General features: G+C 41.6%; 2 protein-coding genes across 7 annotated transcripts in view; both read right to left on the bottom strand.

Annotated features, from left to right (window-relative positions):
• nrxn3a (neurexin 3a) overlaps nt 1–4,643 on the bottom strand; it is a 63,112-nt gene extending 58,469 nt beyond the window's left edge. For 3 of the 4 annotated variants that reach the window (XM_077621240.1, XM_077621242.1, XM_077621243.1), the window contains exon 1: nt 4,342–4,642. The gene's annotated coding sequence lies outside the window, so the exon portion shown is untranslated. Of the gene's footprint in view, nt 1–4,341 lie in introns of all 4 variants that reach the window. The other variant, XM_077621239.1, reaches the window with a different exon arrangement.
• A 5,610-nt stretch (nt 4,644–10,253) lies between these two features.
• adck1 (aarF domain containing kinase 1) overlaps nt 10,254–27,235 on the bottom strand; it is a 25,955-nt gene continuing 8,973 nt past the window's right edge. Inside the window, exons 4-14 of one of the 3 annotated variants that reach the window (XM_077621383.1) lie at nt 26,715–26,819; nt 22,182–22,321; nt 21,827–21,910; nt 18,536–18,739; nt 16,594–16,752; nt 16,318–16,476; nt 15,476–15,592; nt 14,223–14,372; nt 13,415–13,612; nt 11,411–11,604; nt 10,254–10,459 (exon numbers count right to left, since the gene is read on the bottom strand). In XM_077621383.1, the coding sequence (XP_077477509.1) occupies nt 10,300–10,459; nt 11,411–11,604; nt 13,415–13,612; nt 14,223–14,372; nt 15,476–15,592; nt 16,318–16,476; nt 16,594–16,752; nt 18,536–18,739; nt 21,827–21,910; nt 22,182–22,313 (1,557 nt within the window). In that variant the 5' untranslated portion in view covers nt 22,314–22,321; nt 26,715–26,819 and the 3' untranslated portion in view covers nt 10,254–10,299. Of the gene's footprint in view, nt 10,460–11,410; nt 11,605–13,414; nt 13,613–14,222; nt 14,373–15,475; nt 15,593–16,317; nt 16,477–16,593; nt 16,753–18,535; nt 18,740–21,826; nt 21,911–22,181; nt 22,322–22,409; nt 22,738–23,072; nt 23,194–26,714; nt 26,820–27,235 lie in introns of those variants that run through there. The other 2 variants (XM_077621382.1, XM_077621381.1) reach the window with 2 other exon arrangements.

Raw genomic sequence — 27,235 nt, 5'->3', positions numbered from 1 at the left:
AAAAATACGAAGTGGGGGAATGAAATGGAAAAATGCAGCTAGGAATTTTGAAATGTTATTTTAATGCCGGCCCTCCTACCTCAAATGGATTGGCCGCCCAAGCCTTTGATAACAAATAAGCCAATTTATTTTGTTTTAAAATATGTCTAAAAACTGCTTTTTACCGCATAAAAAATAGATTGAATTGAACTGAACTGAATTGAATTCAAATTCAAATCAATGGAACTGAATTGAATTGAATTCAAATCAATGGAACTGAATTGAATTGAATTCAAATCCAATGGAACTGGGTTGAATTCAAATTCAATGGAACTGGGTTGAATTCAAATTCAAATCAAATGGAACTGGTTTGAATTTGAATTGAAATCAAATGGAACTGAATTGAATTCGAATTCAATTGAACTGAATTGATTCGAATTAAAAGCTTTATTGTCATTATACATAAACACATACCAAAAAGGGGAACATTCCTCAAAACAAACGCGGGTTGTTTTCCTTTTGAAATCTATTCAGGTTTCTACCCGGCGCGCTTCAGCGGTGGCGTTAGCGCAAGCGCTAACGGAGGTCAAAAGGCTAAACGGCACGGCCCATTGTTCTGGCTCAAAGGCTCTTTTGACCCGCGCCGTCGGGACGACTCGATGTACGCGTGCCGACAAAGGACAACGGCGGCGACGGCGCTCTCCATCCTATTAAACACCACACGCTTGGAGGAGGAGGGGCTTAAAACACATGAAAAAGCCCCCACTTTCCAAATGGGCGCCACTTGCCAGTCCTTTGACAGCAGGTGACAAAAAAAAAGGCGTGTATCGGCGGAGACAAAATGTCCCCCGCCGCCGTCGCCGGCTAATTCGGCGACGGCGGCGGCGGCGTATTCAAATGGCGCCGTTGATATTTGCTGCAGTGAAAGCGTCTGAGCGCCAAGAAGGATGTTCCGGCTCATCCGCTCCGATTGGCGGGCGGGCGTTTGGCGAAGCGCCCCGCCGTCGGGGCGGAAAGTCCTCTCGTCATTTATCACGTCGCTCTAGCGCAAACCTTTCTTTTTCGGGCAACTGCAAGAGACGGCCATTTTAGTTTGATCCCCGACGGGTGAAATGGGCTTCGCCGTCGGGCCGCGGCGGGCGGGATGGGATACGTTAGCTTAGTCGCCGCCGCCGAGGGCGGGAGGGATCCGTTTCCAAGACAGACGTCTGATTGGACGGTTGCAAATTGGATGGACGGTCATTGGAGTGGAAAAAGCGGATGAAAGTGGTTCTGGATTTTGAGATTTTTTTTAGTGTTTATGTGCTAAAATGTGTATTTTTAAAGGAAGTCTTGTTTTGTCTGTTACTGTCAATGGCAGCCAATCGGTTCACGGTAATCTGTTTCATTCCTATTGGTTGGGACGTCCATGTAGTAAAAAAGACCATTGAAGGTGGTTTATTTGTTTGCTGATTTTTAGATGTTTAAGTGGACATTGTGTTAAAGTTAGAGGGAAAAAATGTTTATTGTGATTTTGTCTGTTACGGTCAATGGCAGAAAATTGGTTAATTCATATTAATTGGCACGTCAATGTAGTAAAAACATTTTTTGTTGATCTGTTTCCTCATTTTGAGATTTTTAAGCGGTGAATTATGAAAAAAAACAGTATTTTTAAAGCAAGTCTGGTTCATTTATGAGCGTCAATGGCAGCATATCAATTGATATTGATACGTTTATTCGTAACGGTTGGGACATTTTTGGCCGTCAATGATATTCATTTTTAAATAAAGTCGTTTTAACAGTAGGATTGTTAATATTGCTATTTCCTGATTTTAAGCGCTTCAAGTGCAAATATGCTAACGTGAGTGCTAACATGCTAAAGTTATAGTGAGATTAATGTAAATACAGCATTTGTATTCCTTTTAAAGCAAGTCTATTTCATTTTTTAGCCAATCAGATTAAGTGAATTAAAAATGAAAAACCAAAGTTGAGTTGTAGGCCTACAATTGTCTTTTCTTTTAATTATATAACCAATGCTACAAAAATGTTTAAAATGTTTCGCTAAAATAACAAAATGATTAAAATGATTCAACTTTGAAATTGAAGCTCAATGACCAACCCTCCCAGTTTAAATGAATTGGACGCGTCTATCATTATCAGTAACAGCCAATCAGTTCAATCCAATTAACAAAAAAAAACTTTTATCTATCATTATCAGGCCATAACCAAAATGATATCTCCCTTTTTAGCAATACATAATTAAATCTAAACACAAAAAATAACATTTCAAAATACAAATAAAACCACAACAATAACCAATCTACCAAAATATCAATTCCAAAAAAGACGAATAAAAATTCGTTAAAAAAAAAACCCAAAAATCGCCACACCAACTCCCATTGACGTCTACCAAGCGCCCAATCCAAGCGAATGGGACACCTGGCAGCGAACAAGGCGCCACGTGTGACGATCACGTCGAGCACACGCGACATTTTCCCATTTGCCACGCCTTCTTTGGGTTGTGTGGTTCTGCTGCAGCACCCTTCACGGCATTACATCACCCCGTTCCAAAAGGACCACTACTCCACACAAAACCCACCCACCCACAAACACACACACACACACACACACACACACACACCACTACGACTCACTCGAGCTGTTTACGTAACACCTTCACATAATCAAATACGCTCCTTTTCTCTAAAAAAACCCCTAAAAATCACATTTTTTAAAAAACTACCACCGCCACGATGCATATTTTACCTCATTTCCCCCCCAATTTTACGTCATTAAAACCCCCTCCCCAAACGCGTACGGGCAAAAACGCTCCAAAATCATACGCAGTGACGAAAAAAATTGAAACGAACCAAAAAAAAAGCATAAGCAATCATCTAAATCCGTTTTTTATTCGACTTTGGATGGATTAGCGTTACCTTGAGAGCCCTTGGCTTTTTCCTACGCTTGATTTGTCCACGCATTTAATCACCTGCCAAGCCAAATGACAGACAACCCCCCTAAAACCCCCCCAAAAAACCCACATTCGTTCTTCCAGAAAAATCAACACCTAAAAAAAACACACTTCAATGCAGCATTTTTTTTACTTCCTCAACATACACACACATTCGAGAAAATGCCTTTTTACGAGATAGAATAAATTAAAAAATATCTCAACTCGAACGTAGTTTGAAAAAAAAAAATGAAGGCAGGTTTTTTTTGGGCCACGCCCATTCCCGTTCTCGGTTGGAAAACGCCCGATTAGGAATTCCCTCCGCATAAAACGCACGAGGATCGTCTAAATAATCCTATTAAGTCTTCAAAGTCGGACGCCCAAAAACGCCTTTTTTTCAGCACACGACTAAAAAACACATTCGTCCTCTTGACATTGCGAATTTTAGCTTTTTTTTGTGTGTCCTCTTATTTTTTCAGGGTGTTAAACGGAGGCCTCCTGCGTAATTTCCACTAAACTAAACGTCCACGAGGCTCCAAAATGAGGCCTTTTCGCTCTCAAAATGTGCTAAAAATGTTAAAAAAAACGCCTATTTTAACATCATCTTAATAAAAAATGATTAAACATAACATAATTTAATTTTAAAATGGCGCAGAATGCCGCACCAAAATGTCCTCCTATAAAACTCGTTTTAAAACGAGTATTTTTTTTTAATTAAAGCACGATTTTCCTTTTTCCCTCACGCGCACGCGCACGCAGACACGCTCTCACGCGCACGATGATTGCGGTGTTGATTACACGTTCGTTGTGTTCTTTTAAAAATATATATTTACACATTTTCAAAACGTAATAGGAAGAAAAATGATGATTAATAGCGTTGGGTCGCGCGTCCGTTAATTTTGCGGCAAAAAACGCACAAAATTGGCGCAAATGGAGGAAAAACGTGACGGATTTTGTGTTTTTTTTGGTTTAAGGATATCAAACGTAATTTAAATGTAGCGAAACACGCCGTTTTTGTGCATGTGTGTGTATGTGTGTGTGCGCAAGTGTGTGTGCGTGTGTGTGTATGTTGGAAATGCGCAAAAGGATGTGCCTGGCGTGCGCTACTTGTTTGACATCCGAGCACGAGCCTAACGACGAGAACAATGCGAGGACATTGGACACCAAGCGTCCACTCATATATAATTAACCTTAAAAAACACCATCGAAAATCGCGATTAAAAAAAGGAACAGAAAATAAATCGCGATTGACGCAAAGCTGGCGCAGAAAAAAACCGCTTTTCGAGATGGTTATACAACTGTCGCGCGTAATTTGACACCTTCTTCAAGGCCGACCGACGTGAGTGTGATAGACTCCCAATAAATACGCAAATTGGACTCCATTTTCTTGGGTTAGATTCAAAAAACAGTCGATAAAAAAAGATGTTTCTGACCTCTGTCAATCAGCCCAGCGTCAAAATGATAAATCCACTTTTTCACGTCCAGAGTTGGAGATATTTGTTTTGGGAAAATCGTTTCTTTGTCATTTAAATCCTTCCCCCCCAAAAAAATGAGCTGGGCGACGGCTTCTCGGGTTCGGCTTTTTTTTGGGGTGTGTAAGGGGGTGGGTAGGAGAGGGTGCGTGGGGGGGTCCTTCCTTTGCGACGGGTGCGTCCACGCGAGGGGCTCGTCGCTCGTGGCTCGTCGTTCGCTCGCCTGGATGCGGGCGGAGGCGCGCGCCCGCACGGAAGCCGCGCCCACGCGCATTGCTCGGGCCCGCCCTTTTCACTCGAGAACGGCGCGCGTCATTTTTTAAAGGCGCGCGATCGAGCGAGCGGTGAGAAGTGCGCGTGTGGACTGACGGATGTTTGCGTCAGTGGGCTAAGAGCCTGAAAGCAGACGGTGGAGCGATTGGCACAAAAACGGCCAATAAGAGCCCGACTTTGCTCCTTAAAAAGCGGCTTTACAGTCAACAAATGATGTGAAACCGGTTGAAAAGTCAACAAATGATGTCGATTGGATCGGGCGTGGGCCGGACTACAAAATGTGAGCTTATTTGACGCTGGTGGCAGTCCAATCCGGTTTGAGTGGGAGGGGCCAGTGAAGGAAGGCCGTCAATGGCACTGGGAGATGAGTGGAAGGGAATTGGACGTCTATTATTGTCAATGGCAGGGAATTTTGTGTCACTTCTTTGTCATTTAAGAGTACTTCCGGGTCACTTCTGGTTAATTTTGGGTCACTTCCGGTTAATTTTGGGTCACTCCCGGTAAATTTTGGGTCACTTCCGGTCAAATTTTGGGTCACTCCCGGTAAATTTTGGGTCACTTCCGGTCAAATTTTGGGTCACTTCCTGTTAATTTGGGTCATTTCCTGTTGATTTTGAGGGAACTTTGTCCATTGCGGTTGTTTTGGGGCATTTTTGGGTGACTTTCTGTTGGGGTGTCACTTCTTTGTCATTTTAGGGGACTTCCAGGTCACTTCTGGTTCATTTTGGGTCATTTCCTGTTGATTTGGAGACATTTGTGGGTTCCTGTTGAGTAAGGGCCTTTCCAGGTGACTTCCTGTTGGCCTTGTGACATTTCAAGGTTCCCTATGAACTCATTGGCCGCCATTGAAGACTGTTTTGATGGCGTCAAACTGGATTGGACGTCTGGCGCCGTCAATGGCGGCGAGCGGCGTCCGGAATCTGAACAGGGAAATCTCCAAACTATTATACTAATTCGCTTTGGCGCCTGCCTACCAAAACGCCCCCTTAACCCCCCCAGTTGACAAATAGAGTGCGGCTAGTAAAATTGTTCTACGACCACCGGAGGAGCAAGTTATCGATCCTCACACTTCATTCCAAGAGCCATTTGCATTGATTGGGGGGGGGGGACGCTACGTGAAAGCTTCCCTCCGTCCTCACGAGGGCAATCAAAAAGAAACGCCGGGTTACGGCGTGATGATTTTTCCAAGGCGGTCCGAGTGGATTGGACGTCGAGGGCCGTCAACGGCGCTCGAACGGGAGTCGTAATGACGAATTGAAACCAATTGGATGTCATTGGCCAGCAAAGACTCACTTCTGTATAAAATTTGGCATCTAGACTAAATATGTTCATTCATTTTCTGAACTGCTTATCCTCACAAGGGTCACAGGGGGTGCTGGAGCCCATCCCTGCTAACTATGGACGTTGGTTGGGGGACACTGAATTGGTGGCTATCCAATCGCAGGAAACAAATGACCAATCACACTGTGCGCTAGGGACAATTTAGCATCCAATTAGCCTAGCATGCATGTTTTGTGGGAGCAAACCAGACTACCTGGAGAAAACCCACACAAGCCCAGGAAGAAAAAATGCCAACTCCACACAGTGAGGACCAACCTGGAATCAAACCCACCACCCCAAAACCGCCAGGCCGACGTACCCACCCACTCATAACTAAGGAATATTTAGCATCCAATTAGCCTAGCATATTTTGTGGAAAGAAACCAGAATACCTGGAGAAAACCCACACAAGCCTGGGAAGAAAATGCAAACTCCACACAGTGAGAACCGACCTGGAATCAATCCCACGACCCTAAAACCGCGAGGCCGACGCACCCACACACTCATAGCTAGGTAATATTTAGCATCCAATTAGCCTAGCATATTTTGTGGAAGGAAACCGGAATACCTGGAGAAAACCCACACCGCTCAGAGAGAACATGCAAACTCAACACAGTGAGGGCCCACCTGGAATCGAACACACGACCCGAGAACTGCGAGGCTGACACGCTAACCACTATACCACCCTTCCAAAAAAATCCATTGTTTTTTTCACAGGATTTTGAGTGCATGTAAAAGTTTAACAAAAAAAAAATGACACTATTTAATTTCTGCAGTAATTGTTTTTGCGCGCGCACACACACACACACACACCCACCCACACAAAGACAGAATGAACGACCGCAGCACGACAACGTCACCAGCTGGCGTCTAATAAACGCTTACAAGTGTGAAATAAACAGCAGCAGCGCTTTTTACGGCGGGCGAGCCAAAGTCGGGCCAAAGTGGGCCTGGCCATCAAACCCAATTTCTCTGGTTTGATTGGCCCACGGTGACGTCATCGTCGTCCGCGGCGCGACGGCCTTTCGTCCGGAATCTCACGCTCCGCCATCCCACCAATTTGGGCGTCCAAAATGATGAAATGGCAGCCGAGACCGGGTGGGCCGAGAGCTGCCTTGCATCACTCTTCCGCACCGTGTCACCCAATGGCTAAGGTAGCTAGCGTGCTGCGGTATTTTGGGGCGGCGGCCGGGAGAGCGCATCACGCGGGTAATGGATGCCCTTTAGCAAGGCAGCGTGTGACACTGAACAAACGGCCCAGAACCTGCTTTCTACTAGCGTGCGTGCCGTTAATATTTCAACCTACCCGGCCGACGACGGGAAAAATGATCAGCAATACATTTGTATAGGCTCCAGCACCCCCGACCCTGACCAGGATAAGCCTAATGAATGAATTATACGGTATTCCCTCGATTTTCACGGTCAATCCGTTCTACAACCACTCGTATTAATGGAATATCCCCAAAGTAGGGACTATATATATATAAATATTATAGCATAAACATATTTCAATTTTTTAACATTATAATTCCCTCTGCTAATGTGTAAACGTCCCATACAATATTATCAAATATGCATTAGTCTTACATTAGTATGCTACTACAGTAATCCCTCGAATATCGCGGTTAATGTGGACAGACATGGCGGCGATAATCCAAAAACCGCAAAGTATTAAAAAATAAAAACTTTCTTCAAGAGTGGCTTCTGGTTATGAGTTTCAGCATGGATTTTCACATTTTTATGAACTTAAAAAAAAAATTGAAAAGAAAAAAAAATCCCCAGAAAAAAAATGTGACAGTGAAGCCGCGAAATGGCGAGGGATTACTGCATTAGTATACTACTACTGCTACTATACTACTACTACTGCTACTATACTACTACTGCTACTATACTACACTACTACTGCTACTATACTACTACTACTGCTACTATACTACTACTGCTACTATACTACACTACTACTGCTACTATACTACACTACACTACTACTGCTACTATACTACACTACACTACTACTGCTACTATACTACACTACTACTGCTACTATACTACACTACTACTGCTACTATACTACACTACTACTGCTACTATACTACACTACTACTGCTACTATACTACACTACTACTGCTACTATACTACACTACTACTGCTACTATACTACACTACTACTGCTACTATACTACACTACTACTGCTACTATACTACACTACTACTGCTACTATACTACACTACTACTGCTACTATACTACACTACTACTGCTACTATACTACACTACTACTGCTACTATACTCCTACTGCTACTACACTCCTACTGCTACTATACTACTACTGCTACTGCTACTACTATGCTGCTACCATTATACTACACTACTACTGCTATGCTGCTACTATACTACACTACTACTGCTACTATACTATCACACTACTGCTACTATACAACTACTATACTATCACACTACTGCTACTATACTACTACTGCTACTACTATGCTGCTACTATACTACACTACTACTATACTAGTAGCTATACTACCTACTTTACTGTAATTTTTTCAGACCTACCACTAAATGTTTTGTAGTATACTATTTACAAATTGTATCCATTTTATTCACGTACTATACTCTGTACATTCGAATATCCGAGAAGTACTGTAGATTTTTTTTTGCGGGCTAATACAAGCTAGTACTTGTTAGCACCGTAACGACCTATTTCACCTATTAATAGAGAAAATCGGGGTGGGTGCACCGAGGACGTGAAATGGCGAGGGAACACGACACGATGATTTTTTTTTTGTACAAAACGGAAGGCTGAATATGATGAATGGCTGCCACTTTCAAGAAGACTCAACTCCTTTGGCCTACACGTCAAACACGACATCCAACCCTGTCCTCACGCCCAGTCATTATTCATCCCCTGTGAAAAACGGTCATTCCGATACGTAAACAATTTGACTTTTTAAAAAGGCGTGGCCAAGCGAGCGCTCCATCAATTGCGCCGGGCAAATTCTTCACGTCGTATCGATTCCTCGCCATAAAGTGAACGTTCCCTCCCCTTCTAAAATGGCTTAAACGCGCAAGACGTGAACGAGCGTGTTGTTCCGTATCGAGAGACCAAAAAGGATGATGGGAGAAAGGGGAGGCGGCTCTCAATTTTGGGGTCGCCAATTGCATTGACACCTCCTTTATAACCTTGAACGCACCGGAACCAACGCACGGCGACTTTGCCGTCGCCCGCGGATCACTTTGGGAAGCCAGGTGCTGCTTGTTGTCCACACGAAAAAAACACAAGCTGTTTGACGTTAGAACGGTGGTGTCAAAAGTGCGGCCCGCGGGCCAGAAGTGGTCCGGTAGGGGGGTCCGATCCGGCCCGCCGGGTGGTTCGGCCTGATGGGAGCTTTGTAGCTTTCAAACTGATTTACAGTAATCCCTCAGTTATCGTGAATTCACTACATGGCCATTTTTTTTTCCACTATTAATATTTTTTTAAAGTATTTTTTTAAAGTTTATAAAAATGTGAAAATCAACACTGAAACCCACAAGCAGGAGCGAATTTTGCGACTACGACTCAGCCCTAAAAATAGTTATAATAGGGGTGACCCTACTTGGCGATTTTTCGATTATCGCGGCCATGTTTGGTCGACATTAAGCGCGATATTCGAGGGATTACTGTAAATGCTTTTATTTTGGATGGCGAACGCACGGAAATGAAAATAATAAAAAGGCAAAACGCATTTTCTAAAGGTTGTTTAATCGTGAGATATAAATATTGACCCACAAGCGTTAATTTTTCCTTGCTATTCATGCAATAATACCAAGTGGCCTTAATATGGTTTTGTTCTTTCATGCACAAAAGTAGACTTTACAATGGTAAAAAAAAGAATAAAAAAGACCAAAACTGCTGATAGTTACATTGTATTGGAGTATGACATTGTATTGTAATGCTGTAAATAAATATTTCAGAGCAAACACAAAAGTGTCACATTGAAATACAATTTTGAAACAAATGAATAAATAAAAACTACATGGTCCAACAACTGCTTTGATTTGATAAGGCATCTGTACTTACCTTACTTACAGCGGTATATTTCTTCAATTTAGGCTTAGATTGGTCAGTTATTTGTTAAATTTAATATACTTGGGAACAGACCGATTGTACGGAAAGTGATCAAAAAAATTGACATTTGGCGTGTTTTTTTTTGGTTTTGTTTTGGGCACACGGCACCAAAATTATCTCCCAATTTTACAAAGGGGCAAGTTGACATTTTGTTAAAATTCCAAAGGGCACATTTTGGCGTCCTAAACGAAATGAGTCGTCGGGGCTTGGATCAATGGCAAAACGGCAGCATGGCGGAAACCCCCCGTGCCAAGGTGGAGGTCTTCAACCACAGAAACAACTCGTACATGGCAAGTACCCACAGGTGGAAAGACTCTGTCAGCATGATTTGCAGACGTCTCCCGCCGGATGGATTTTTACTCCTTTTGTGTCTGTCAACACAAAGCACAAGCTCCAGTGACAAAGCGTCTCCATCAGAGGTGCTCAAATCCACAAAGATGGCGCTCGCTAACACGGCCGAGCTACGTTACGTAACGGACCTCGTTCCGCGACGTTTCGGTCATGCAATCCGTTTCAGAGCCGAGGGTGCTGGAGTCTATCCCAGCTAACTTGGCAGGGGTGGCCAGCCAATCGCAGGGCAATCATAGCTAGGGTTTAGGCAATTTAGAGTTTACAACCAGTTAGCCTAGCCTAGCATGCATGTTTTTTTTTTATAAACGTGGGAGGCAAGCAGAGAACCCAGAGAAAACCCACGCAAGCCACATGCAAACTCCACGCGGGAAGGCCCGGACCAGGGATCGAACCCTCGATCTCAGAACTGTTAGGCTGACGCGTGCACACAATCATAGCTAGGGAATATTTACCCTTCAATTAGCCTAGCATGTGTGTTTTTGGAATGCAGGAGGGAAGCAGGAGTACCCATAAAAACCCACGCAAGCCCGGGGAGAACATGCAAACTCCAGACAGTAAGGATCGATCTGGATTCGAACCCACAACCCCAGAACGGTGAGGCTGACGTGCGCACACGCTCATAGCTAGGGAATATTTAGCCTTCAATTAGCCTAGCATGCATGTTTTTGGAATGTATGAGGAAAGCGGAGTACCCAGAGAAAAACCCACGCAAGCCCGGGGAGAACATGCAAACTCCAGACAGATCTGGATTCGAACCCACGACCCCAGAACTGCGAGGCCAATGCGCGAACCACTCTTCCACCGGCCCGTATATTTAAATACATTATATTTTTTACCCTCATTTCAGTCATGTAAAAATATATAGCTATAAGGACAAACATTTTTTAAGAGACTTCAAGAAATAATTCGCACTTGGATCGACTATGTCTATGATATTATTCTAATTTGTGGTAAGGTTTTGGTGGTCCTACCTTGCCAAAGCGCGGATGCAACAGCGTGACATGTTGATGAAGGAAGAAGATGAAGCTCTAGTTTGGAGGTTGCTTTCAATTCCCCTCAAAAGGTCGTTGGTCTTCAACAGCAGCAACATCTGCCGCGGAATTTTGTTTAACAAGTCGTTGATCTGAGGTAGGTAAACGGCCGCGTTTGTCCGGATTTCCACTTCCTGCAAACAGAACACCAACGTGGTTAGCAAAGTTTTTTTTTTTAAAGATGGCTTCAAACGGACCATTTTAAAAAAAAATCTGTCATTTTTTTGGTCAAAATATGACACAATGCAGTTTAGGATTCAAGTACAACAACAAAAAATATTTTAGATCATATATTCAGACTGGAAAAATATACAAAAATGGCTTCAACTTCTACTGACGAATGCTTCTACATACAAAATTTGTAAGCAAAAAACTGCTCCAACATACAAGCAAGAGATCCAAGTTACAAAATTGCCCAAAAACGTCAATACATTTCCTGTACACACAAACAATTCAAGTGCGCATGCCGTTATTTAGCGCCAAAAAGGGCCCCAAAAAATACTATTTTGTATACTTAAAAAAAAATGTGTGTAAAAATGGTTGCGCTAAAACGCCGCCTTCACCCAAATCAAGTCGTCCGTCCAGATGCGTGTTATTTTAACCCCGAGAGCGACACGATCCGCCACATTCTGAACATGAGATTAAAAAAAAAAATCTCTGCGAGTTGGAATGGCGGCATTTTGTGTTTTCTGGATCCTGCGAACAATTAGCGGCAATTATGGGAGGTAATATAGCGCGGCGTGCCTCCCAGCTGTCAGCAGGATATAGAAAAGTCTTCTCATTTGCATGTGAAAGCTACAATAAGGAATCGCAGGAAAAGTGCTGCAATAATAAGCACTGCGAAAAAAAAAAGGCAGTCAGTCAGCAGGATGGAAAATGGCGCCTGCAAGATTTTTTTCCTTTGCTTCTTTTCCCTCCCTAATGTATAAGCCATCTATGTGTGTGTGTGTGTGTGTGTGTTTTAGTTATTTATTTATTTTAATGCAAGCGACTGGCTGGAGACTGTAAAATGTCTGGGTTATAATAAGTCATATGTTTTGTCAGGTTCATTTGTTGGTGTTAATCTTGTCCGTGTGCTTTAAATTTGGAGATAGTAAATAGAGTAACAAAGATGTAGGAAGGGTGTCTGAATGTCAAAACGACTTACCACACCTAGCTTATCCGAGCTAATGTTTTTCCAAGTAGTTTCCTTTTTTTTAATGGAGTAATCTATAGCATGCTAGTAGCAAGAGTGGCTTCCGCTTGCGAGTTTCAACGGATTTCACATTTTTATGAACTTTTATATTTATATATATATATATATATATATATATATATATATATATATATATATATATATATATATATATATATATATAGTGAATTCGCAATAAGTGAAGTCGCAATAATCGAGGGATTACTGTAGTTCATTCTTGCCCAAAAATTAAAAAACGCAAACAGCAAAAGACCTATTATTGCCATTTTGGTTTTAGCTAAAATGCTTGAAACAAGTGACGCATCGTTGTAAAGGAAGCAAGTGTGCAACTTTCAAAATAATGGGCAACAGGAAAATGCAAAACAATGAAAAGGAAGTGAGCTCGCGACTTTCAAAATAATGGACAACGGGGAAAAAAATTATAAACCTGCCTACGTTATGAATCGTCAGGGTAAGTTAAAATGGCCAGGCAAAAAACAAAACTTTCCTCATTTGAATTTATTTCCATGTCAATTGCTTTCTTTTTATTTTGTTGTTTTGATACAAAATGCGGATTTAGAAGTTTATTAAACACTGGTGTAGTGAACAACGGATGATTGGTAGTATTTGGCAGTGCAGTCACAGGTCCATTTCTGGCAACGACTGACATGTTCAATGGCTTCGGCGACATATCGTCGTATCGTAAAAAGGTGGTGTAAAAAAATTAAAATAAAGGCTTTAAGTTTGAGGATGGAAAAGCTGTTTCCTACCTCCGAGTGCGTGACAGGAACGGATCCGATGCCGGAGTTGACGGCGGCCCAGGAACGGGCCGTGAGCACACAGGCGAACAACGGGTACAAGTCTCCGGCGCCCAGTTGGCGACTGTAGCGCTCCACCCTCGCCATGTCCCGCTGGATGAGCGCCTGCCACAGGCGGCAGTAGTTTATCCTGAAGTCTGCTTGCAGGACCTGAACAGCAACAACACAAAGCATTCCAGCATTACAAATTGGCATAATTGCTTCATCCATACAAACCAAATTAATTCACACACACTTTTAGCTAAGGAATGTTTAGCCTTCAATTAGCTTAGCATGCATGTTTTTGGAATGTGGGAGGAAACCGGAGTACCCACGGGCCTGGGGCGAACATGTGACACACGGTGAGGAACGACCTGGATTCGAACCCGAAAAATAAGCCGCAAAAATAAGCCGATCCGGCTGACGACGAGTCCGAAGGCCTAGCCACGGGGTGACGGAGCCGTAAAGATGCGCGGTGGGATGCCTTCGGGGGCTTCTTTTAACAAATCCCGCTTAATAAACGTGGCCAATTTAAAAGCAATTGTGTGTCTTTTTCAGTACACACGGCCAAGAACACATGAAAAGAGACGTTTATCAAAAAGCTTTTAGTCTGCCGGCGCTCTAATAAACGCGCCCGCCCGCCCGCCCATCCTTTCCCACGCGTGCGCGTTTCAGCCGTGCGTTCAAATGGCGCCGGGCTGATTTATTTTCCGCGGCGCATGAAAAAATGGACGGCGAAATTGAAACATTTGCCGGGCTTGTTTGTGGGGAGATTTCCAACCTGATAAAGGCCGTGATCCAGGAGGACGATCTCGCTCTTCTGACTTTTCGGACACTTTCGGACCAGCACGTTGCCCGGGTGGGGGTCGCAGTGGACGAAGCCGTGCAAGAAGATCATTTCGCTGTACATTTTGCCCAGGTTTTCCGAAATCTGTTCAGAAAACAACAACAAGGGAAAAAATGTTGCAAGAGGAAGGTTTTTCTTTTTTTAGGAATACAAAACAATCAGACAAGCAAAAACAATGGTCACACGGTTATGATTTGTTTTTGCATTATTTAAATTAGGGCTGGTAAATCTGTTTTTTGTTTTGCTTTTTTTTACTCATCAAACTACACTCATACCGAAATTTTCAGGTTTGCGAATTTTTTTATATGCAAATGATTGACTCGAGATACAATAAAAAACCAGAGTTCCGAAATCCCCCAAAAAGGAAATGCATTTCCTTACCCGTTATTTTATTTTGAAAATATTGTCACGGCTGCATTGATTGTCACTTTACAACATCGCTACCCTCTCATATAATGACAATAATAGCATTCAATTCAACAACAACAACAACAACCACTATCCATGTTTCAAGATTCTCTCTTACATACCTGTCCACTTCAGCTAAACGCTCCGCTTATTAATAATCGCAATTCCCTTTATTAAGCGATTAAAAACTGTAAAAATGCAATGCGGCATATATTTTCACACACACAGGGCACAGGTAAGTCTAAAATGTAGTACAAAGTGGACGGCTTACAGCCCTGGTAGAACGGGCCCATTTTCATATGCTTTATTTATTTTATGACATTAAAAAAATCATTTCCTTATAATTTTCTCTCATTTTTGTGTGTTTCCTCACATCTTTCCTACAAAATTGTGACTCTGACCAATTTTAAAGGCTTTAGTTGGTAGTTGTGTGAGGACCGTGGAACGAATGAGAGAATTTACATATGAAGTACACCTCCACTTACAACATTTTCAAGTTACGAAAAAAGTTCTGGAACCAATAAATTTCCCAAGTAGAGGTACGACCGTATAATATTTTTTTTAATCACATTTCCTTTTTTAAAACACCACTGCTTATGAGAGATATGAAAAAATTTCATGTATCCATATCTCAACTGCCTGCTTTTCCCTGTGCAAGATGGATGACTTTCAGATTTGAATGATGAAAAGCGTTGCCGCTATATTTGAGTAACTTCATCATTTGTCAAAGCCAACCACGACCGGAGAAGGAGTCTTGAAATGTGTGTGTGCGCGTGTACCTCGTTGACATTGATGCCGTGTGCCTTCATGTAGTGCCTGTCGTTGACCTGACCTCCCTCGGCAAACTCCATCGTCAAAACCCGTTTAGTTGACAAGTCCCAGTGAATTAGTGGAACCTACAAACAAAAGCAAAAAAAAAAAGTCTTATGGAAAAGAAGATGTACAAGAAAAGTGAGCAAGAGGCAATGGAAATGGTAGTACCGTATTTTGCTGTTTAATATACCCGAATATATTAAACGGCAGGGGTATATTAAATGGCGCACAAACGGGAAGGTATGATCCACTACGCACTCTTTATGCCGTGACGGGGTGCATCAACGTTTTGCAGAATAAAACTACTTACTGCTGAATAAAGTCTGACTTGGACTTTTATTGAACTTAAGTACCGTATTTTCACGACTATAAGGCGCACTTAAGTCTTAAATTTCTTCCAAAATAGACAGGGAGCCTTATAATCCAGTGTGCTTTATATATGAAAAAAAAAATTAAAGTGTCATTCATTGAGGGTGCGCCTTAGAATGCGGTGCGCCTTATAGCCTCTATAATTATGCCCTCATGAACACCATACAAATCTTGCCAAAAAAGCTGAGTTGCCGTTTAATATAGTCGGGTATATTAAACGGCAGGGGTATATTAAATGGCGCACAAATGGGAGGCTCAAAAAGGCAAAAATCATTTCATATACCCGGGTATATTAAACAGCAAAATACGGTAGACCTAGTTTTGTCGAAAAAAAATGAAGGCATTTAATTATGTAAGCATTAGCAACAACCCGTCAGGATGGGAGCCCCTATCGGGCCACTTCCCGCACCTTTGACACCCCCTGATCCAAGCAGATTACCTTGAGAAAGGTGAAATGAGCCAGCTTTTTGGACACCGTTTCCGCATTCCGTCCTTCGTTGAGGAAATCCAGCTCCAAGGGCATGTTCTTTTTGGCTTCTTCCACCAACCACATGAAGGCAAAGTCGGGGAAGAGCCAATGAACGGCTTTGAGCAAGACCTATCAAAAATAAAAGCACAGCCCGTAAATAACAAAAGACGAAAAAAAGATAGATTCCTCTGCAGATATTATTATTATTACTATTATTCCTAACAAGTATTCTCCAAAAGAACTGACCTCCATCACCAATATGTCTTTGGAGCTTTGTCTTTGAACTTTGGGGTGCTGGACCTTAACCGCCACGGTCCTCCCATCATGCAACACGGCTTTATGGACCTGGGCTAAGGAGGCGGCACCCTGGGGCGTCTCTTCGAAGAAAACAAACAAGTCGGACAGCTGGAAGACAAAAGAAGGTGAAGAGGAAACCAGTCAATGAGGATAAAGTGAATTAGCTTGTTTTTAACATTAGCTAAGCTCATTTTTAATGTGTGTAGCTCCAGTTTTTTTTAACCTAGGTCTACAATGTCTTCTGTATCTGTGCTTGCTACTGCAACCAAGGGAATTAGAAATAAAGTTAATCTAAATGGAAATCTAATTTATGGCCATAGGATATAATGTCATACGCTATATTAGCATTGAGCTAACAAGGTTTTGGGAACAAAGAAATGGACAGTTATCCACAAAATGCGTTGTTTCCTTGTTGGGTGGGTTTAGTTTTATTCCTTCATTTTCTGAACCATTTATCCTCGCAGGGGCCGCGGGGGGTGCTGGAGCCTATCCCAGCTGACTATGGGCACCAGGCAGGGGACAGTCAAAATCAGTGGACAGCCAATCGCAGGGCATAAGAAGACAAAAAAAACAATCACATACAAGACCAAGGACAATTTAGCATCCAATTAGCCTAGCATGCATGTTTTTGGGATGTGGGAGGAAAATGGATCTTGTTTTAATGCTCGAAATAAATATTCTGGAGAAATGACGTTGATTTTTAAATGTTTCTATGTGAAAATGAAATAAAAATTGCATATTTGCGGACATAACTTTTGACTTAATGGTGCAAATGGAAGATGGCTTTGTTGAGTTTTTACTACTTTTTAGTTGCTTTTGTGCCTCCATCTTTTGAGAAACAGCTGCTGTTAGAACCCCAGGTCAAACTAAATGAAACCTTCATCTTGACAAAGATTCTCTCTTCTCAACGACTGATTGATTTCCCCCTCAAGTCAACTTGGGAGACCATCTCTTCTTTCTAAAGCATATATTTTTTGTCTCACCTTTTGTCTCACTTCCTGTACATTGTCGGGCACTTGCTAATCAATTTCAAGGAATGAATTTGGCGCCTGCCCGTTAAAATGGCGGCATCGATGGCACTGAAGGATGAGCCTGTTGAACTGAATTGGACATCTAACGTTGTCAAATTATTTATTTTAAGACATGAATAAATCATTTCCTTATAATTTTCTCTCTTTTTTGTGTGTTTGCTCACATCTTTCATACAAAATTGGGACACTTTGACCCATTTTAAAGGGTTTAGTTGGTCATTGTGTGAGGATTTACATTTAAAGTACACTTCTACTTACAAAATTTTCAAGTTATGTAAAAAGTCTTGGAAGCAATTAATTTCGTAAGTAGAGGTACGACTGTATTGACCAATTAAATTTAGCTCAGAATTTTTGGGGGGGTAGTTGTGTGAGGACGGTGGAACGGATGAGAGAATTTACATATAATGTACACCTCTACTTACGAAATTTTCAAGTTACAAAAAAAGTCTTGGAAGCAATTCATTTTGTAAGTAGAGGTACAACTGTATTGACCAATTAAATTTAGCGCCAATGTTTTTTTTGTTATTTGTGTGAGGACCATGGAACGAATGAGAGAATTGACATATAAAGTACACCTCTACTTACGAAAATTTCAAGTTGTGATTAATTTTGTAAGTAGAATTACGACTGTATTGACCAATTAAATTTAGCTCCGATTTTGGGGGGGGTATTTGTGTGAGGACCGTGGAACGAATGAGAGAATTTACATACAAAGTACACGTGTCACTACTTACGAAATTTTCAAGTTACAAAAAAGTATTGGAAGCAATTAATTTCGTAAGTAGAGGTACGACTGTATTGACTAATTAAATTCGACTCCAATTTTTTTATTATTATTTTTTTGTTATTGTTAAATGTACCTCCTTGCCAAGGTCTTCTTTGATGACCTGCTTGATCTCCTCCATGCTGCTCTGCGGAGCACGACTGTGGAGAACCTTCAACGTAGACGTGTACTCTTCCGGGAGGAGATAGTCCAGAGCGCCAAGGTGCTGGCCCACCTTGATGAAGGTCCCTCGGTTGGCGCAGCACAGGTCCCGGAGACGCTCGGCGGAACGGCGATGGACCTGCGAGTGGTCGCCAAAACATTCGGCACGTTAAAATTGCTCATTGCTTTTAACGAAAGCTATTCGATTCATCATTACTAATGTGTGATAAAAAGATTTAGATCTATACAGTAATCCCTCGAATATTGCGGTTAATGTAGACCAGACATGGCCGCGACAATTGAAAAATCGCTAAGTAGGGTCACCCCTATTAAAAGTTTTTTATTTTATTTTTTTCCTAGTAGCAGGAGTGGCTTCTGCTTACAAGTTTCAGCGTGGATTTTCACATTTTTATGAACTTTAAAAAATAAAAATTATATTTTTAAATAATTAATAGCAGAAAAAAATTGCGAAGTGAATTTGTGATAATCGAGGGAAGACTGTAAAAGCAAGAAAGAACACAAAGAAAGAACACTTTGACACCTGTGAACTAATTGGAATAAAGGGAATTTCATACAATATTGATCTATATATAAAGGCGCACTGTCGGCTTTTCAGAAAATTATACTATTGCGTACTTTAGCATTATAGTGCGGAAAATACGTGCCAAAAAAATATGCAGTCTTCTAAATTTCAAGAGAGAATTATTAACAACACTACTGTAAAATTTAAATTAGAAAAAAATATCAGTACATGTATAACATTTTAAATTTATTATTCACTATATAAATTCATTACCTATTGGTAAATTGTTAGTTCAGTCATTTTCTATGTTCAACATATCTACTTTTAATGTTCGTTTTTATGTACTTTTTGAGGTGCACGTTTATTTTAAAGGTACTTTTGGGCGGGAAGGGCTTCAAGAGCAAATGTCACTTGTCTATTTCTGGTATAATATCTTTTGAAAGTAATCTGGAGGCGAATTAAATCCCGCCATTGCCTTTCCTTTCCTTTCCTTTCCTCCCTCTGCCTTGGAGCCTAATCACGGGATTCGTCATTACTCCTCTCTTCAAGTAATCAGGATGTTTTGTCCCACACGGATAACGACATCACGGCGGAAAGGAAGCTTTCAAAAAAAAAAGCCCCAAATGACACGGAAACGTTGCGCCGTGGGCCGAGGCTCGCCGTCAATTCGTGTCGAAGGCAGCGACAATACACATTAATCAACATATACGTGTAAATACGTTAGCTAACAGCCAAAGGCTAATTTCCATCTTTAGTCCCTTGGGCAGGTTGATGTTAAAAAACACAAGATGAAAATCAATAAGGCAAGTCAGGAAGGAAAAAATAAATAAATAGAAATAACATAGGTCGAGGCTAAGGAACCTATGGCTCTTGAGCCATTTGTGGCTCTTTTGATGGGCGCATTTGGCTCTGCGCTAACCTGTGAATTAAAATATGGCACCGCCAAGTCTAGAACGCACGAAAATGAGCGGCACGGCGCCGAAGCTACATCTAGTCCCGCTATAATATATATATTTTTATTTAATTAGACCACATGTGTCAAAGTGGCGGCCCAGGGGCCAAATCTGGCCCGCCGCATTATTTTGTGTGGCCCGGGAAATTAAATGATGAGTGCCGACTTTCTGTTTTAGGATCAAATTCAAATGGAGTATAGATGTATATTAAATTTCCGGATTTTCCCCCTTTAAATCGATAATTGTAATTTTTAAATCAATTTTTTCTGTGTTTTTAGTTCAAAAATCATTTTGTAAAATCTAAAAATATATTTAAAAAGCTCAAATAAACATTGTTTTAGATCGATAAAAAACGGAATATTCAGGGCTTTTAATCCAGTTCTTTTAATCCATTTATAAAAAAAAAAACATATCTAAATATTATATCTAAAATGGTCCGGCCCACATGAAATCGAGTTGACGTTAACGCGGCCCGCGAACCAACCCGAGTCTGACACCCCTGAATTAGACCTTTTTGCATGCATACTGTCATTAATACTCATTAATTTGCATTAGCATAACAATGTTACCAAAAGAATTCAAAGACTTTCCACTACACAGTCACCTCACAAACCAGCTATTGTTCATCTATTGGAATTTTTGTACACATTTTTACAATGGAGGAGGAGCTTATTATTATCATTTTTTAAATCTGACATTGACGGTACGTTTTTTTAGTTATCTTTCCAATAATACCAGAGCTTGCTTCTAAAGACGCTACAATGAGAAATAAAAAAAAGATGATTGTGTACGCGCACTCGTTAGCTTTGTTCGACAACATTTTACAATAGATTTTCCATTGCGAGCGCTTGAATAGGAAGAGTCAGAGGTGAGCTCATTGTGTGCTGTTTGGGCAGCTGCTACTGCGGTATTAAGAGCGCAGCTGCGGTAAATGATTTCTTTTGCAACGCTACCATTTAACGACTGGGATTAGTGGACTATGAACAAGGCCCATTTATTATTAGGATGCCCATGATTAGCTCGTTACGTGGCTCACTGAGGCTCATCCAGTTGCCTAGCGTATTAAAAAAAAATGGGATTGGCGCGCGGGTTTAGTATCGGGTTGCATCTTTCCCATTGCGGAGAAAAAAAAGAATGATAAAGATTAGATTAAATAAAAGTGGGCCTTCATTAGTCCCAAAGCTAGCTAGTTAAGGATGGGAAATTAATACAGATTTAGTGTGAGTCATCGTTTTATATTTCACTCAGGTTTATGTTCTTTGTGATTGGCCCTGATTTCATTTCTGCCATCTAGTGGGCAAAGATAGATAGATTTTCTAAATTATTTTTTGGGCCACGCCGCTGTTATGTGATCGTCACAATTTGACGTGATGCTTTATCATTGATATTTATACACAAAATACCCGCTGACATTTCTAGACAAGATTTACAACAACACTCGTAGGAAATAAACAATATACGCTGCCAAAAATAAGTTGTCAACCAAATTATCTTCTTCCGTCCTGTATATTTGATTACTGCAAAGTACTACACTGCCCTCCAGTGGTCAACGATGGGGAATAACAACAATACGTTGGAGTTATGTATGAAACGTTACTTAATCTCATGTTGGTCAACATTAATTTACGCGACACTTGTATAAGGATTTAATTACGAATTGTAGTCATCTACATTTCAAAGTGTGGAATGTAAAAATTGTCAATTGAATCACAATTGTAATGTTTGTAAGGAAAATCAAAATGAAGGTTACCTTGGATTTAAGGGCCCAGTATTCTTCGGTGCCATATTCCACATGTTTGAAAGCAGTCAGGTAGTCGTAGCTGATGACCGCGGTCTGTTTAAAAAAAATAAAAATAAAAAACACACACTCAGTACACACAACATTTTAATCTCCTTACAAATCACATTTTACATTTCTTCCTGGCAGCGTTTTCTAGAAACTTCCAAACTCAGTATATCCTCAAATATCAGTAGTTCCTATTTCACGCTTAATAATAATCCCTCGACTGTCTAAAGCGCATTTTTGCATATCTACAATTAAAACATTCACTAAGCAGTCCCAATTAACTTTTGTGTTTGGAAATACGAGCATAGAATCAACTTACAGTAGCGGCTGCTCGTCCAAATCGGATCAAACTCAGATCGTTGAAATCGAGTCGTCGATTGTAGAGATAAAATCCAGATGAGGCTAACACGGCGGAGGCCAAAGTGGGGATTTTCAGCAGCCGAAGACCCATGAGTGGCACTGTGAGGGTGGAAAAACAAAACAAGGTACATTACGATTATGGCCAAAACTATTTGATAGGACAACAGAAAAAAGATATCCACAGTACAAGTAAAATCAATCATCTGAAAATGGTGAGCTTGACAAGTCTGTGTCTTCTATGTTGTTGTGCAGGTATCATTTTTATAAAATATGATATATATGATGTGATTTTTAAGAAACATTCAGTGTTACATTTAAATAGGGCATAGGATATGTCTGACGGAGATTCGCATTTAATTGGATAAAACACTACTGCAGTCTAGAAAAAAGTCTGCCACCACTCAAACTTCGAGGAAATACCTAGCTTTTATGTTTTTTTTTTACTTAAACACTTAATAAAAGTTAAATACTGTGTTTTCCCCATTAATTTAGATGCCGCTGCAATGCCCATCATAAACTAAGATATTGTATTCTCCTTTAGCGAATTGCTCTGCCACAAGATGGCCGACAAGGGAGGACGTCAGCCCCTGTTGTCTCACAAAGCCAAAAAGCAGTCTAGCCTTCCTCTCGTGAAGTCAACCACGCATTGCCTGTGCGAAACTCAATCAAATTGGAAGCACCTGCTGTCATTTCAGTTTACTATCCGATGCTAGTGTCAAGCTTCCTTCTTTTCCGGTCATTTTCGAGACACAAACAAACGCCACGAGTGCTACATTGTCACAAAATGCCACGGGACAATCAATAAAACAATATTCTTTCGAGTTATTAGCGATAATCGAGTATTTTTTACCTCCAGGATTCCTCCACGCACCCGGTGATTGACGGCGTTATGCCGGGTTTGTTTTGACCTCTCCACTAACTTCCTGCATTTTGCTATGAACTCTGGGTAGTGCAGTTCTTACTTATTTTTCCGGTTTACCGTTCGTGCTTTTCCGGTGAAATCTACCACGTACGACTATGACTATTGTTCCAAATGTCAGAAATATTTAAAAATAATAACAATAATTCCATAAAAATACTTGAATACATGTTCCCATCGAGTTCATTGCTACATATTAAAATAGAAGACGTTTTTAGAAACGTTTTCACCTCGAAAGACTGCATTACGAAATCATTTCCACTGGGTGGCAGTCTAGCACAGTTTTTTTTTAAATACATACGCATTGTATTACTCTTAAATTGCGGTTTTAATGTCTATTTGAAGAAGAATGCAACCAAACGAAATGTTTTTACAATGACAATAAAGCTTTCTTCCCTCATTCCTATATGTACAGCTATAGCCTACATTAAAAGTAATTGCTACATAAACAGTCTATCACTTCAGATTAAGTATGTTTTTTTAATTAACAAAGATGAATCACTGAAATACATTTTATTAGTACCATTTACTTGGAAAGCAGATTAAAGAGTTGTAAATGTGTTTCTTTAGCTTCAGCTTTAAGTGTTTAGTTTACACCAAAATCATAATTATGACACTTATTGGTAAACAATGCTAATTTTCTATGTGTAATTTAAAACACACACACACCATGGGTTTACCGGTATAGATTTAGTCAGTTCCTGGTTATTTTTGGGTTACTTCCTGTTAGTTTGTGGCATTTTAAGGTTCCCCATGAAGTCATTAGCTGCCATTTTGAACGAATGTGATAGCGGATAGCAAACAACAACAACAACAACTCACAAACATCTGTTTTTTGGGGGGGAAAAATTATGCATTTCATCCTACCCGTTAGTTGAACCTCCTAGCGGGCCTCTTCCGGCCCACGGGCCGCCCGTTGGCCACCCCCGATGCAAGGGTTAAATAAAAAAATCATAAACGGGCGACCAATAAACATGCCCCACTTGGAACGTTGAGCCTGGGGGATACGGCAGCTGCGCACGTTTTGACTCGACGTGGTCCGTCTAATGGTTGAAACATGTTTCCGCAAGAATGATTTCACCGAGAGCGGAGTCGTCTCCTCCGTAATCAAATCAAGGCAGCGTTTATGAGCGCTTTTATGAAACATGACATCACGAGCAGGTACGTCGGCGCTTTTAAAAAAAAATAAAAATTGGGCGACGCGTCTACCGAAAGCTGTCCGTGCCGTTAAACGAGTCGTTAAGCCAAACGTCTGCGTCCGAGACTCCGGCTGGCCGCCAGGCTCGGCTCGGCGGCTGCCGTCCGTTATTGATGTTTTTTTTTTTTTTACATTTTTATGGACATTTATCGCACCTGTTTGTTTACTCATGCGCCTTGTTGTTGTCGGTCATCTGTTTCCGATTGCCGGGATGTTAAAATAACATCAGTCGTTTGGGCCTGGAAGCAGTGATTCTGTTTCATAATCATAATTTTCAATCCATCTATCCAAGGAGCTCGACGTTGTTGCGGTAAAACCATTTCGGGACGTGGCGGCCATTTTGTACGAGAATGGGCTTCTTGTGGAATTTCTAAAAGTCAAAAAAAAAAGGGCGACGCGGCGGACGAGTGGTTAACGCACCGGCTTGGCGGTCCTGGGGTCGAGGGTTCAATCCCAAGTGGGTCTGGACCTTTGGGGAGTTTGCATGTTCTCCCCGGGCTTGTGTGGGGTTTCTCCGGGTACTCCGGTTTCCTCCCACATTCCAAAAACATGCATGCTAGGCTATTCATTCATTTTCTGAAATGCTTGTCCTCACAAGGGGTCGCAGAGGGTGCTGGAGCCTATCTCATTCAACTATGGGGGATACCCTGAATGGGTGGCCAGCCAATTGCAGGGCACCAGGAGACAAACAACCAATCACACTCATACCTAGGTTCAATTTAGCATCCAATTAGCCTAGCATGCATGTTTTGTGGGAGGAAACCGGAGTACCTGGACAAAACCCACGCAGGCCAGGGGAGAACATGCAAACTCCACACAGGTGGACTGACATGGATTCGAACCCAGGACCCCAGAACTGTGAGCCCGATGGGCCGACGCATGCTAGGCCATGAGTGTGTGTGTGATTGGTTGTTATTCTCCTTGTGCCTTACCGTTGGCTGGCCACCAGTTTAGAGTTTCCCCTCAGCTGGGATAGGCTCCAGCACCCCCAGCGACCCTTGTGAGGATAAGCGGTTCAGAAAATGAAGTGAAAATGAAAAAAAATAAAACAATTTGGTGTTCGAATGGATTGGACCTCAGCTAGCGACAAGCTAACAGACAAAAAGAAGCAGACGGTTGGATAATGGCAGCCAATGAGGTCATGACAATTGTATCAAGTCACAATACCAATTAATTTTGTCTCATCATCATCATCATCATCATCATTATCATCTAAATTCTCCTGTATTCCCAAAACAATGATTTTGAATGGATTGAAAAGTATTTTTTTTCCTAAAACTGGTCTAAAACCCCCCAAAAAGCAGCCCAATTGGAGAAGCAAACAGACGAGGGGTGATCTGGCACCCCCTCCGAGTCATGTCATGTATTCACTCTGACATCATCATTGCAAAATTAGGACCAGGGTTTCATCTTTCCTGCAGATGTGGAAGCTTGAAACGGCATTCCATGGAGCGCTGCCACATTTCATCGGGGAATTTTCCCCTCAAGACTCTCCAAACTCGGCCTGCCCGCCTGCCTGCCTTCTTATGTGGTGCCGTACTACCACATTTTTGCCAATAAATTATACTATTAAAGTCCCCTCGTGATGTTTTTACACGCTGATTAAACGATGGAATCTTGTCAAAGTATTAAAAAAGGAACCATTAACGTTAAGACTCACCAATTATTGATTTTTGTAGCAATTAAAAAATATTGAATTGGTTTGCCTCTGCATAGTTGAAACCCGTGACTTAATGGAAGCCAAGGATCCGACGTTCGTAGACGTTACCGGGCGGCGGGTCGGAATACGAGATTTGAAGTGCATCGGCGCCCCTAGCGGGCCACCGACGGTAAAAACATTTTTAAAGGGGCGCTTTTGCAAATGCATTTCCACGCCTTGGCCTATCGCACATGTGTCAAAGTGGCGGCCCGGGGGCCAAATCTGGCCCGCCGCATCATTTTGTGTGGCCCGGGAAAGAAGATGATGAGTGCCGACTTTCTGTTTTAGGATCAAATTCAAATGAAGAGTATAGATGTATATTACATTTCCTGATTTTCCCCCCTTTTAAATCAATCATTGTCATTTTTTAATCCATTTTTTTCTGTGTTTTTAGTTCAAAAATCATTTTGTAAAATCGAAAAATATATATAAAAAAAGCTCAAATAAACATTGTTTTAGATCTATAAAAAACGGAATATTCAGGGCTTTTAATCCAATTCTTTTAATCCATCTATAAGAAAAAAAATCTAAATATTTTATCTAAAATGGTCCGGCCCACGTGAAATCAAGTTGACGTTAAAGCGGCCCGCCAACCAACCCGAGTCTGACACCCTTGGCCTATCGTATCGCGTGGATAACGGCCAGGAACGTAGCCTAACCGTGCCGGCTCTCCTACCTGCCTCCTGTGTACGACGGCTGAAGCGTGCCAGAAGTCTCCGGCGGTCCGACGCCGTCCAATTCCCGAACGGAGGAGCCCACACCTGCGGCTGATCGGATCCTTCTGGAGAACAAAGGTTGGAAATTTACCGTCCAAGCAACTGCGGTTTTGCTGACGTCCAGCTGCGGGACGGACGGCAGGAAAGGGAAGTTGTTCATCATGCGCACGGATTTGGGCCAAACGCTCAATTTGGACTAGAAAAGCGGATTGGACGTCTAGCGCCGACAATGGCACGCAGACGTAAGCCAGTCCTCCTGGTTTGAATGACAAAATGGGCCATAAAACTATGAGATGCACATTTATGTATGTATTAAAAAATGGAGGAAAAAATGAGAATCAGGGCACTTGGTGCTCGTAGTTGGTTGGGCTCCAGCACCCCCGCGACCCTTGTGAGGATTTGCGGTCTGGAAAATGAATGAGTAGAAAAATAATTGCGCATATTTTTTTTCAAACAAAAAACAAGTCACTTGTTTTATAAA

This window comes from Stigmatopora argus, chromosome 15 (assembly GCF_051989625.1).
Source record: "Stigmatopora argus isolate UIUO_Sarg chromosome 15, RoL_Sarg_1.0, whole genome shotgun sequence".
Classification (NCBI taxonomy): domain Eukaryota; kingdom Metazoa; phylum Chordata; class Actinopteri; order Syngnathiformes; family Syngnathidae; genus Stigmatopora; species Stigmatopora argus.
The sequence above is the reverse complement of the archived record's forward strand: the minus strand, read 5'-3'. Positions and strand labels throughout refer to the sequence as shown.